We start from the raw sequence: 13265 nt of genomic DNA, 5'->3' as shown, positions 1-13265 counted from the left end.
GATGCTGAGTTTTATGCACCTGCAAGCTCTCCTGAAAAATTATTTTTAAAATATGGGCCTTTTGTGATAAGCATGGCAATATCATGGAAAAAAGGAGTGAAAATGAGGTGAAGTTCTCTTTGTTTTGCTTCGTTTTTGGTCAGTTTTTATTTATCAAAAATATTTAAGAAATTAGAGTTTGGAAACTGAAGGCTATCTAAAGGAATTAACCTCTATGACAAGCTTTTTCACTGACCTACAAGATTTGTAGGAGATGAGCCCAGCGGTTAGGTAGCCATGAAAGCACACACTGCACCACGAGCACAGATCCTAAAAGAAAATATAGGGAGCAAGAGTTAATGAGAGCAAAGCAGCAGGCCTAATGAGAAATGCAATATCTTTCCTGTGCACTCCTTTTTATTCTGGCTTTATTTTAATGGAAAACTGTGGGAAAGTCTAAACCTGTTTATGGGAACCAGACACCTTTGTTTGAGGAGTCTAATGAAATAAAAAACAGGGAAAGAAGATAGAAAAAAGATTTGAAAGGGGTAGCATTAGAGAATGCATTTGGAAGCACAGAATTTTGGGAGACCAATGGTTTAGAAAAATGATTTGCAAAGTTGAATCAAAACACTTTAATCACTGTCCTAGTATGATCTTGACTTAATTTTTCCTAAGTAAATGAACAATTACGTGATTTTGGATAGTCTATTTTTCTCGCAGAAATGGCAGTAAGGCTTCTTTCAAATACATTTTTTCATTCACCAACAATGCAAAGAAAGCCAAGCCAGAGGTATGGCTAAAAATTATGTATGTGAACAATATTTATAAATATAGATGGCCCTAATGATACCACCAAAGAATCTTGCTGTAAAAGTGTTCTGGGGCTTTAAAATTGCTTTAAAATACAATGTTTGTGTGATAAATTTAAACTGATACCAAAAATATTATCTGTATAAAGTTATAATAATAAAAATTAAAAAAATAATCTGCATGGTATTATATAAGCTATAACAACTTTCAGAGTATTTTGTTCAATTTGACAATGATAACTTTTCCAAGTTCAGGAAGAGAATGTTCTCATTTAGGAAGAAAGGGGTGTGAACTATAATTTACAGGCTGCTGTTTCACCATTTAATGTAAAATGTCCAAAAACATTGTAAAAGTGTTTATGGAAGTACATTTTCAAAAATTGCATAGCCATTACTTTAAAATTAAGTTATAATTTCATAAGATTATACTTGTGGTTGGGCCATTTCAGACACTTAAAATTTTATTCTGCATTATTCAAGTAAAAATATTGAATCTATCATTAGAACTCTGGGAGAATATTCACATCAGAATATAAACATAAATTGTCAGGTTATTGTAAATTTGGACAGGTTAACAAAGTGAAGACAGCAAAAATAAACAGCTGTACCAAAATAAGTTAGAAATATGGAAAGGTTATAAGAACTCAGAATCAGCTTATAAAAATTCAAGCCACATAAGCTATCTAGGGAAAAATAACCTGGCACATTCAAGGGGCAGGTAAAACTTGTGTTCAGTGCCAAAAAAGACCCAGGGGTGATAATAGAAAGCAAATTATATACAAGCTTGAATGCAATGTTGCAACAGAAACAAATAAGCTGGTTTTTGATCCCTAGAAGTAGAAATCATGTTCAGGAACATGGATGTGATAATTTTTCCTTTACTTACAACTAAAAAAATATACCACTCTCAAACATTCACTGTGTTTTCAGTTTTTCAGTTAAGAGTTATAATAAAATAGTTGTAGAATCTAATAGTTTATAAGTTATTATATGTATTGACAAAACATTTACAAGGGCAATGTAGAAAATCTGATCGTATTTGATTAGGATAGGTTTTAATCATCTTTTGATTTCTGAAGCACAATTTTGGGAAAATTAAGTGTCATACAATAAAGACTAACTTTACATGGAGCAAATTAAAAGAGACTTGAGTCTACAAAAGAAAATAAAACGGGTACAACCATGCATCACTTAACAACATGGATATATTCTGAGAAATGCGTCCTTAGGTGATTTCATCATTGTGCAAATACCATAAAGTGCCTTACACAAACCTACATAGTACAGCCTACTACAAACCTAGGCTACAAACCTGTACAACATGTTACTGTACTGAATACTCTCGGCATTGTAACACAATAGTATTTGCATATATCAATATATTTAAACACAGACAAGATACAGTAAAAATATGGCATAAATGATAAGATAGTACACTTATATAGAGTATTTACCAGGAATGGCGCCTGTGAGACTGGAAGCTGCTCTGGGTATCAGTAAGTGGCAAATGAACGAGTGAATGTGAAGGCCCATGATATCACTATACACTGCTGCAGACTTTATAAACACTGTACATTTTGGCTACACTAAATATATAAAAAATATTTTTTCTTTCTTCAATAAGAAATTAATCTTAGCTTGCTATAACTGTTTTATTTTATTACTTAAATTTTAAAATTTTGACTCCTTTGTAATAGAACTTAGCTTAAAACATAAACATATTGTAAAGCTTATAAAAACATTTTCTCTTTCCATCATTATTCTATAAGCTTTTTTCCATTTTTAAAATATATATTTTTTTTTGGCTGGGCTGGCGCCGTGGCTCACGCCTGTAATCCTAGCCCTCTGGGAGGCCGAGGCGGGTGGATTGCTCGAGGTCAGGAGTTCGAGACCAGCCTGAGCAAGAGTGAGACCCTGTCTCTACTAAAAATAGAAAGTAATTATCTGGCCAACTAAAATATATACAGAAAAAATTAGCTGGGCATGGTGGCGCATGCTTGTAGTCCCAGCTACACGGGAGGCTGAGGCAGTAGGATCGCTTAAGCCCAGGAGTTTGAGGTTGCTGTGAGCTAGGCTGTTGCCATGGCACTCACTCTAGCCAGGGCAGCAAAGTGACACTCTGTCTCAAAAAAAAATAAAATAAAATAAAAATTAAAATATATTTTTTGTTACTTTTTTAAACGTTGCTGTTAAAAACTAAAACATAAGCACATGCATTAGCCTAACCTACACAGGGTCAGGATGATCCATATCACTGTCTTCCACCTCTCCATCTTATCCCACTAGAAGGTCTTCAGGGGCAATAACACGAAGCTGTCATCTCCTGTGATAACAGTGCCTTCTTCTGGAATACCTCCTGAACGACCTGCCTGAGGCCGTTTTACATTTATTTTTAATTAATAGAAGAATTACACTGTAAAATAACCATAAAAAGTATAGCATAGCAAAATACATAAACCAGTAATATAGTCATTTATAGTCATCAAGTATTCTGTACTGTACATAATTATATGTGCTTTACTTTTATACAACTAGCAGTACAATAGGTTTGTTTACACCAGCATCACCACAAACACAGGAATAATGCATTGTGCTAGGATGTCACTAGGCTATGGGAATTTTCTAGCTTTATTATAGTCTTATGGGACCACCATTGATTATACATGTGGTCTGTTATTGACTGAAATATCATTATCCAGGGCATGACTGTAATTAAAATTTGCTGAATTAAAGACCAGTTTCTCAAAGGATGTAGAATAAAACTTCAATATAATTTTACAGAAGATACTTCTAATATTTCTACATTTGCACAGTAGAAAAGTCACATTTTTTCCCCTAGGTCATTACTAAATGTGATTTCATAGAGTTCTTATTTCTGAGTCCCATAAGGAAAGTATAATTTCTAATTATTTTAGAATCATCCAAAAAGCGGTTTTGAAAATTAAGTTTTCTCTGTTTCTTTAGAAGGTCAGATAGGAAATTTATTCACAGTTCTGTTTTATACTTTAATCTTTGACGGTATGACACACTCCATATTCCTGGAAATTCCCATGAATTTAGTTAGCAGAGGTAGGAGGTGTTTCTATGTGGAATGACAAAAATATACTGGGCAAGATCAGACACTCCACATAAGCTATTAATTCTTTGATGTTCAAAAACCCTAACAATATTTAAACTTTTAGAAAGTATAACACCTAGAGTTGTATTCACTGACACTTTGTAAAATAAAGAAAAATAGGTAGATAAAAAGATATCAATACGTATTTCTCCTGGATGAGAATATGAAGAGGAGGTAGAATCACATAACAAATTAACATACCATGATCTTGCTTTCAAGTAAAATTCAGCATCAAAATCAAATGTCACTCTGGAGTTATATAAACTTTAGGTAGGCCACAAACCAGATTATAGCCTCAAGGTAAGATTACATTAAAAATTACTGAATCTCTGAGGGCAGAAGCCTGTAAATTCCATTAAGATTTCTAAAGTACTCACTGGGTCACTGCTGTGGACATTTTGGGCCTTGGGCAAAGAAGGCATCGGGTTTAGATTTCCTTGAAGTTTATCCGCTGAAATATCCTCAATGCCTATAAATGTTGCAGTTCACAGGAACATTGCATGGAACCAAAGACAGAGGGTAAACAGTTCCTTTCTGAATCCTTCATCATTCCTTAATCATTCATATTTTCTTGATCTATGTACTCTACCATTTTTAAAGAGACAATTTTTACAAATTAATTTTAATGGCCTTTTCATCACTTTAAACTGTTTTCCAAAAAAAAAAAAAAAAATTACACAGTGTAAGGCACCATGATTTTAGAACTCCAAAGTCCTGTGAATACCACTTGTCTGATTTGATGGTAGGGAGCTCAAGAAAAGATATATCTCCTTTAAGTTACTATGCATTTTTTTTTTTTTTTTGGTTAATGACAGGAATTGTTTCAACTGAATATTTTCCATTTTCTCTTTTAATAATAGTATTGGAAAGGTCTTTTTATTATTTCAAAATATTATGGAGGTATGAACACTTTGGTTACATATATTTCCTTTACACCACCCAAGTCAGAGCTACAAGCACGCCCATCCCCCAGAAAGTGCACACCGTACCCATTAGATGTGAATTTACCCATCCCCTCCTACCTGCCCGACACCCGATGAATATTACTGTTACTTCCATATGTGCACATAAGTTTTGATCAGTTAGTGCCAATTTAATGGTGAGTACATGTGGTGCTTGTTTTTCCATTCTTGTGATACTTCACTTTAAAGAATGGGCTCCAGCTCCATCCAGAATAATATCTGGTGCTGGGAAAATTGGATAGCCACATGTAGAAGATTGAAGCAGGATCCTCACCTCTCACCTCTTATAAAAATCAACTCACTATGGATAACAAACTGAAACCTAAGGCATGAAACCATAAGAATTTTAGAAGGAAACGTTGGAAAAACTCTTATAGGCATCAGCCTAGGCAAAGAATTTATAAAGAAGATCCCAAAAGTTTTTTTTTTAATTTTGTTCTTATTGCTTATTTGTTTCTGTCTGTTTGTATTGTTTTCTCATAAACTATGTAAACTACTATTGTATATAAACTACCATTGTAGATAACGGAGAAAAATAGAGTATGTGTATTATTGTAGTAAAGAACCAGGAAAGCTCTTTAAACAGACCTGCAATTTAGCTCCTGGTCCCTAGGGAGCTGGCTATTGGAATTAGGGACACTGTCTGAGTAACCAATTAACTACAGGGAAGCATTAGGGCAAAGATCACTCTTACTTTTCCCAAGAACTCATTTTGGTAAAAATTATGTTGTCAAGAGCCAATTGTGAGTTCTTTAAGGTCAGAGATGAACTTTTATTCGCTTTTTAAATCCCTAACCTCTAAAGCCAAATCTAATGCTTGATACATGATAGGGGCTCAAAATGAATTTAATCAGTTTGGGAAATTGTACTCATTGAATTTACTATTTTATTACAGCTTTTAACTGCATCTTTTTTTTTTTTTTTCAAAATCAGCCACATATCACTGTCAATTTAAATGAAGTCAAAGTGATGAAAGAGCTGTTTGTTTTGAATATTGAATTGGAATACACACATTTATCAAATATGAAATTCTTAACTGACTTGATAGTGGAACTGGCATATGCCAACATTCAAAAACCAATTAAGGGATATTTATATTTTTTCACTTTATTACATGAATATTTTTCATCAAGAATATTGAACATTGTAGGTATAGAACATTTCATTGGACATTGAAATAATTTGCCAAATATATAGCAACAATGATGTTATATAGGCTGAGGATGGTGAATTTGATTCTTGTGATGCACATTTTTTCTGATTTCCTGAAATAGTTTACTGAAATAGATTTGTTTATTTGTATTGTTGGAGGATTTTTAATATTGACACTAACAAATTACTATGTAGTTAAAATGAAGTTCTTTGTCTTTTACTGCAATTATACATATCTGGTTTCTTTATTCATGACATTTCAGTCTTAACTGCTATTGAACATATACCCTTGTATAAATGTTGAGAAATGAATAAAATTCTTGGATCAAGAGAAAAATGTGAGGTTCTGGAGCTAGTACAATTTGTCTTAGTCAGTAGTTTTGCAGCTTACTGTCCACTAAAAGTTAGTGGCCACACATATCCAGGTTTTCTCTGCTCTTCTCACTGGGCTCACGTGGAGATACCTTTTCCCAGAAGAGATGCATTTTCCTAATTCATACAAAGGTGTGGATAGGCAGGAATTGGCCTTGAGATTCTGGAGACCCACAGATTTTGTTTTTAAGAAAAAGCCAACTATTTACTGAGTGATATCTGCTTCTACTCTGTTCTCTTTTCCTCCCCACATGATTGTTTTTCAGGGAAAGTTTTTATCCCAGTTTGAATTCAGGTAATATGGTAAAATTATTGTTTCTCCATTTCATGTTAAATTATTGTAACTGGAGAAATACTAAGTGCATTCTGCAAGTATTTGTCTCAGTGATTGTATGTAAGATTTGCCTTCATGAAAATAGGATAACTGGGCATAAACAATTGTTTCTTTGATCAGTTTAAAATTTATGCCTCCTGAATTTCCATATGTCTCTGTTAAGAATTACATAGCAGGGCAATTCAGTAGATGAACAGTGCTCATTTTTAACGTTCTCTTTAAAACTCTGAATACCACAATTAAGTTTTCCTTTCTGTTTTCCTCCTTCCAGTAAGTATTCCTAATGGAGGAAACTTCCCAGGGCACTGAAATATTCATTAACTTGTTACTCTTTTCAGGTGTCCTCTCAATCTCTGCCTCATTTTCCATAGATGAAAATTCCCGGTATTGGACTTGGACTTAGAGGCACAGATGAAAATAGAACAGTAATAACCCTGATATTTTCTTAATTTTCTCTCCATTTCACATTTTGTAGAGAACCAGTTTACTGATCATGGTTTCTCACTGTTTTTTTACAGAAAAAAGTCAGAACAATATTTTACTGCATTGTTCTTCATTGAACTTATTTACAGCAAGTAAAAAAGACTCCTCTTTAAATAACCTTTGCTGCCAACTGATAGAGAATGAGATGATGTATAAGCACTTCAACGTAGGTAACTGAATATTATGAATAATACATTATTTTGAATAATGATTTAGCATGGTGTAGACAGTTACAGTGGCAAGAAAATGTGTGCACATTTTGTATAGTAAGTTTACCAAAACATGAAATTGCAATAAAGTAGCTAAGAAGACAGTAAAATAGTTGTTTAATACATAATACAGCATATATGACTTAATTGGCATAAATTGCTACAGACTACAAAATGAAAATCTTTATTCACACATTTTGAAAGGAGTTTTTTTGTGATTCACATGTTAGAAATATGGCAACAGTTGTTATATACAAGCCATCCTTACGGTGATCATATAGGCACAGTAATTCAATATCATCTCTACTCTACATACATTTTTTTCTTAGAATACCAACATGTTTTTTCCCTGAGACTCACATGTTTGACACACTTGGTACTGTATAAAAATCATGTTTACAAATCACGTGATTTAAAATGTTGAGAATCAAATATATTCTAGGCAACGTGGTCAGACGCTGCACAGCATCTGTTTCTAAAGATTAAAAGCAAGCTAAACACAAAGTTTTGTGCCATTCTACCATTTTTTACTAATTTGGGACGACTCTAAATTCATACGGAAGTATTAGTGTGTCCTTCATTGCTTTCATTGACAGTTAAAGCAACCAAGTGGTCAATTAGATCTAAGGACTGATATTGACCATTGTTATGTTAATCAGGCAGTAGTAAGTTATAGAAAAACGACTTTTTGAATTGAGAAAACCTGGCATGGAATTCTTGCTTTTTATCTGATGAGCTTTGTCATCCATTAAGAATAAATTAACTTTGGTGAAACTCATTTTCTTGAGATGAATATTTGTTCTAAACATAAAATGTGATAACTCAGGAACTTTCTACAGGAATTTCATGCAACTGTGCATCTGAAGCTCTCCATCTAGGAAAGTCCTATTTGTTTATTGAGAAACTGAGCTAAAAAGGGTATAAATCAACAGCAATACTTTCCATTTTTTTAAAATTCTTCATTGTCCTTTTAATCCAGATCAGTTAAATCATCCTTCACTGCTTTGATGAATATTTGAGCGGATCCATAGCTCTTCTGGTCACTTTCAAATACTAACATACGGTTTAATATTCCAGATACTAAGTTGTCCATATATACTACTTATATCTATACAACATATAAAGTAAATATAACATTACTTTCTTTCATAATTCAAAGAAATTGGCTCAGGCCCTACCCTCATCCCCAACCACAGAAGTCAAAAATTCCTACTGTCATTCTTCCCTCCAGGAATAAAATGAAAGTTATTGCACCTCTGTTTCTTTCCTTAATTCATTTTACCTCACTCGAGAGAAAATGGAGACCACATGCCTTACTTGAACTGATTTCTGACCTTATTCCTGGGGATTATCAAAGAAAGTCCCAGAATTTCATATTACTTTATAGCATTTCTTTCTACATTAAAGTAGCAAACCTCATTACCCAGGTCATATACAGATAAACAAATTTCTTTGCATTATATACGCAATTCTATGACTAGAGTTCCCTAAACATGATATCTTATTTTTATAATTGAGGTTCCCAATCATTTCTTATGCTAAAAAACCTCATTTCTTATACTTTTAATAGTCACCGACACTGTCGATCTTACATATGCATGATGTAACTGGCATTTCATGGGAAACTTTATGATTCGAAAGAACAACACTTTCCATAACAAAATTTCACTGAAAATTCCCAGGTAACCAAGTTGGGTTTTTGATATGCTAGTGAAACTTAAAAAATTCTTCCACTCTCTCTTTCTAAAGAAGGAAATTGATTTACAATTGTGTCACTTTTTTTGCCAAAAACGATGCTAACAGCCTGGAATTCCTAATTCTCTCTTTTATATTTCATTCTCGTTTTATAATTAAAGCATATCATTCCTCCCCCACCAGCACGTTTGATCCTTTTATATGCAAAAATGCTGTCCACATTCACTTTCCACTTCCACTGACTAGCTTCACAGCTGTTTGAAGAACAATATTGTATTTGCTATGAACAAGAATTCTGGTTTCAAACTGCCTGAACTAAAATCCTGCCTCTACTTCTAAAGCAGCTCAATAAATTTGAGCAAGTTGCTTTACTTTTCTGTCTCATTTTTACTGCTTAAGCCAGCAAGTTAAATGTGAACATGTTAGGCATCACCATTTGTCTTTATAGTGGCATGAATCTCTGCAATTCCCATGACATTCTAGAGAACAGACACCACAGTGTTCTTCAAAAAACTTCTGTCTGCAGCTTCCCTAGTCAATATATTTTGAATGCCTTGGAGAAAAGAGTATACGTTGAGCCCTCCTAGGGTTATGATTAGCTGGTGGCTGATTAGGTTGCTAAAATAGATTAATTCCACTATTGTCAATCCTTCAGTCTTGAAGCCTCTTTCTCTATAGTATGCAAGAGAAATTCCAACAGTTGGACTTTAGGTCACCATTAAGTCCAACCTTCATTTAGTTAACCTAGACTGTTAACATCACTCCCAGTAGACCAAACCAACACATGAAATCTCAAAACCCAGGTAAACACACACAAGTCAATGAGTTTATCCAAACTGACCCCTATATTTTATTTCCCTGTTGTCTAACTCCCACTTCCTCGTATGTGCTTCAGGATCTTGCTAAAAGTGATTGGAACATTTAGTGTGTAAGCCATTGTATTGTATTTCGCTTTCAGGGTTACATGACCCTTGTTACATGACATGTAATGGAGGTACTCAATGAGGCAATTGTTTCCTTACCCCAAGTTTCTTATGTAGAAACGATGGTTTGGGGAAAAGTGGGTGTGTTGTCGCCCTCACAATTTGAAGGCAGGAGGCCACAAATTTTGGAGATTAACTTTTGTCAGACTCATCTACATTTGCTCAAAGACTCCATTCGCTGTCTCAAGTTGTCATTTCCATGGAGACAGGGGTTGACAAGCATTTTCTTTAAAGATCAAGTTAAGAAATGTTTTATGTATTGTGGGTCATACAGCCTTTGCTGAAACAACTCAATTCTGTCAACAACACCATTGTAGCATAAAAGCAGCCATAAATATCATGCAAAGCAATGCTGTGACTGCGTCTCAACAACACTGTATTTATAAAAAGCAGATGGTAGCCTGAAAGCCATAGTTTGCCAACCTCCTCTTACCAGAAAAGATTTGGCAGGATTTAGCTTTTGACTGGAACTGCAGCTCTTCTACCCGTACAGTTAAGACACTGTCTTGGTCCTCAGCCACACCTGGCTGCGGACTATAGGTTAATAGAAACTCCTTCAGAGCTGCCTTGAAAGTCTTCTGGTTCTCCACGCAGCTTGCAATTTGTATCTACATACATTTTAAGTTGGCTTTTTTCCATATATGCTCCTTGGGAATGTCAGAAGAGGCCAAGTCTTTGTATTTATCCTTGTAACCATGGCATCTAATTGTCACAGCAATTTGAATTTTTATCACCTTACCCTCCTCTTGCATTTTATTCTCTGTTATACCAGGGATGATTTGAATAATCATGAGGTAACCATATGCCAAGAATAACATGTGTCACATTTCTTCCAGACGTGAGATTAACCCTGTGCTGCTTGAATATATGAAAAAAACAAACAAGACTTCTATTTTGATAGCTTGTTGCATAGAGACACTTCTAGTACTAACTGACTATATCAGTTAGGGTCATAGCAGATAACAAAAAATATAACCAAGTTGAGACCACTTGAAGTTGGTTTAATAAAGGAAATATCCCCAAAGGGGTGGTCAGTATGTAGGGAAAAGGTAGCGTGCTCATTAGCACATGTCTTATCTCATTTAAGAGGCATTGATTTGTATTCATTTCAGTTTCAGAAGTCAGCCTGGTTTTTGCTGATACTCATGAAATCTTAGAGCTATATTATGAAAATTTCCTATACAGTAATCATAGACTGTTTAATAGACTGCTGGAAATAGTTGTCAAATTAGAAACACTGGTATTAATCTTTTATGGAATTTAGTCATGAAATCATTATATAAAGTTAGCATAAATTCTAATGTAATTTGCACATACTGGATTTGCTCAAAACTGCATTGGTAATTAATGTATTTTTTGTGAGAAGTAGGGGAGGAAGTGAAATATATAGTATAGACAAACCACTATCTTTTTGTAATTAGACTAAGGAAAATCTAATTATGGAAAAATTTGGAAAATGTATATAAATATTCTTAGTTACATATAATAACTTTAACAAGTTAGAGATCCTTTAGTTAAAACATTCTAGTTAAAATACTGAAAGAAAATTTGCTTGAAGTCACATGCATATATAGTGGCAGATCCTAAGCCTCAGCACAAGTAGTCTAATACAATCCACCCCAGAGTCTTGGGGAACATGCAATAATTAGAATGACTATTATTTTTTTTCTCTTTCATATTTTTACACAAATTCAAAATGATATTCACAGCATCTTCTAAATTTTGGCCAATAGTCAAAAAAAATGCATTTAAACTTTGGAACGTGCCCACATACACAGGAGGCTGACCCCAACCGTAGTTGCAGCAGCTACCCGAGAACCAAAGGGCTGGGAAAGTCAAAGAGGTGAAAGGATTCTTCAGTCAGTTTATGAACTTGATGCAGTGGGACCTCCAGACTGACACGTTTACAACGGAGATGTGGTTCCATCTAACTGGCACCTGTCCCTTCCATTACTTGCTGAGCCTGCTTCTGTCCCATGCAGCACTGTGCGACCGACTAGACCGGGGCACAGTGTACAAACTCGTGGTTCCAGAAGTTAAACGCTGGATTTTTTTTTTTTGAGACAGAGTCTCACTTTGTTGCCCGGGCTAGAGTGAGTGCCGTGGCGTCAGCCTAGCTCACAGCAACCTCAAACTCCTGGGCTCAAGCAATCCTCCTGCCTCAGCTTCCCAAGTAGCTAGGACTACAGGCATGTGCCACCATGCCCGGCTAATTTTTTTTTCTATATATATTTTTAGTTGTCCAGATAATTTATTTCTATTTTTAGTAGAGACGGGGGTCTCTCTCAGGCTGGTCTCAAACTCCTGACCTCGGGCGATCCACCCGCCTCAGCCTCCCAGAGGGCTAGGATTACAGGCGTGAGCCACCGCGCCCGGCCTAAACGCTGTATTTTTAATCAGCTCAATAAAGGTAATAAGAAGACCCCAAAGATGTGGCCTATTTACAATCAACTGTTCCAAGAGAACCCTTGTGATCTGTTCCTGGATAGCTTCAGTGTTGGCCTCTGCAAAAAGGTGCAGGATGGTGCAGCTGAAGTAGTGAGTGTGGCCATTTGGGTACTGCGGATGGTTTGCAATTGCATTCAAGAAGAGGTATCGACCCTCAGTGTCCAAGTCCACAGCCAGGTTCTGGAAGATATCCATGTGTGCTGAGTGGGTGATGGGGCTCACTGAAGGTGTGCTGCCCTTGTTGTGGATGTGCGCAATGGCCTGAGTTCCTACATAGAGCACCAATGCATTGATGAGCTGGAGGTTGTAGCGATTGCCAGGCTCACTGGATACCTGCAAGTTGCTGTGCAGATCAGACAGAAAAGTGACTGGCAATCGAGTTTTAAGGTAGGAATCCAAATCCTTTTTGAACTGAGGTGGCATCACTCCAGTGAAATTGGTGAGTATCCAGGGTGTGATATTAATTTCACTCAACATGTCCGCTTTCAGATTAGGAGTGAATGGGTCTGGGAGCCTCATGTTTCTTGGGAGGGCACTCAGGATCAAATTTCTTAACTGGATACAATTAGGTGGGATCACATCACAGAACCCATAATGGTAATCACAAAGGAACTCTGGGAAATCATGCAAAAGAACCAGCAGCACTCTTAAAGTGACTATTATTAGAATGACTATTAAGGGCTTACTCTCTATAGCTTTGGGTCCATTCTCTCTGAGC

The 13265-nt window shown here is 35.4% G+C and overlaps 1 protein-coding gene across 1 annotated transcript in view; it reads right to left on the bottom strand.

The window, feature by feature from the left end:
• Positions 1-235: 235 nt before the first annotated feature.
• LOC123637481 (CCR4-NOT transcription complex subunit 1-like) overlaps positions 236-13265 on the bottom strand; it is a 147785-nt gene continuing 134755 nt past the window's right edge. The window contains exons 2-4 of the mRNA XM_045550643.1: positions 12483-13203; positions 10533-10693; positions 236-309 (exon numbers count right to left, since the gene is read on the bottom strand). Coding sequence (XP_045406599.1) covers positions 236-309; positions 10533-10693; positions 12483-13203 — 956 coding nt within the window. The remainder of the gene's footprint in view (positions 310-10532; positions 10694-12482; positions 13204-13265) is intronic.

This window comes from Lemur catta, chromosome 4, assembly GCF_020740605.2.
Source record: "Lemur catta isolate mLemCat1 chromosome 4, mLemCat1.pri, whole genome shotgun sequence".
In the NCBI taxonomy this organism is placed as follows: domain Eukaryota; kingdom Metazoa; phylum Chordata; class Mammalia; order Primates; family Lemuridae; genus Lemur; species Lemur catta.
The sequence above is the reverse complement of the archived record's forward strand: the minus strand, read 5'-3'. Positions and strand labels throughout refer to the sequence as shown.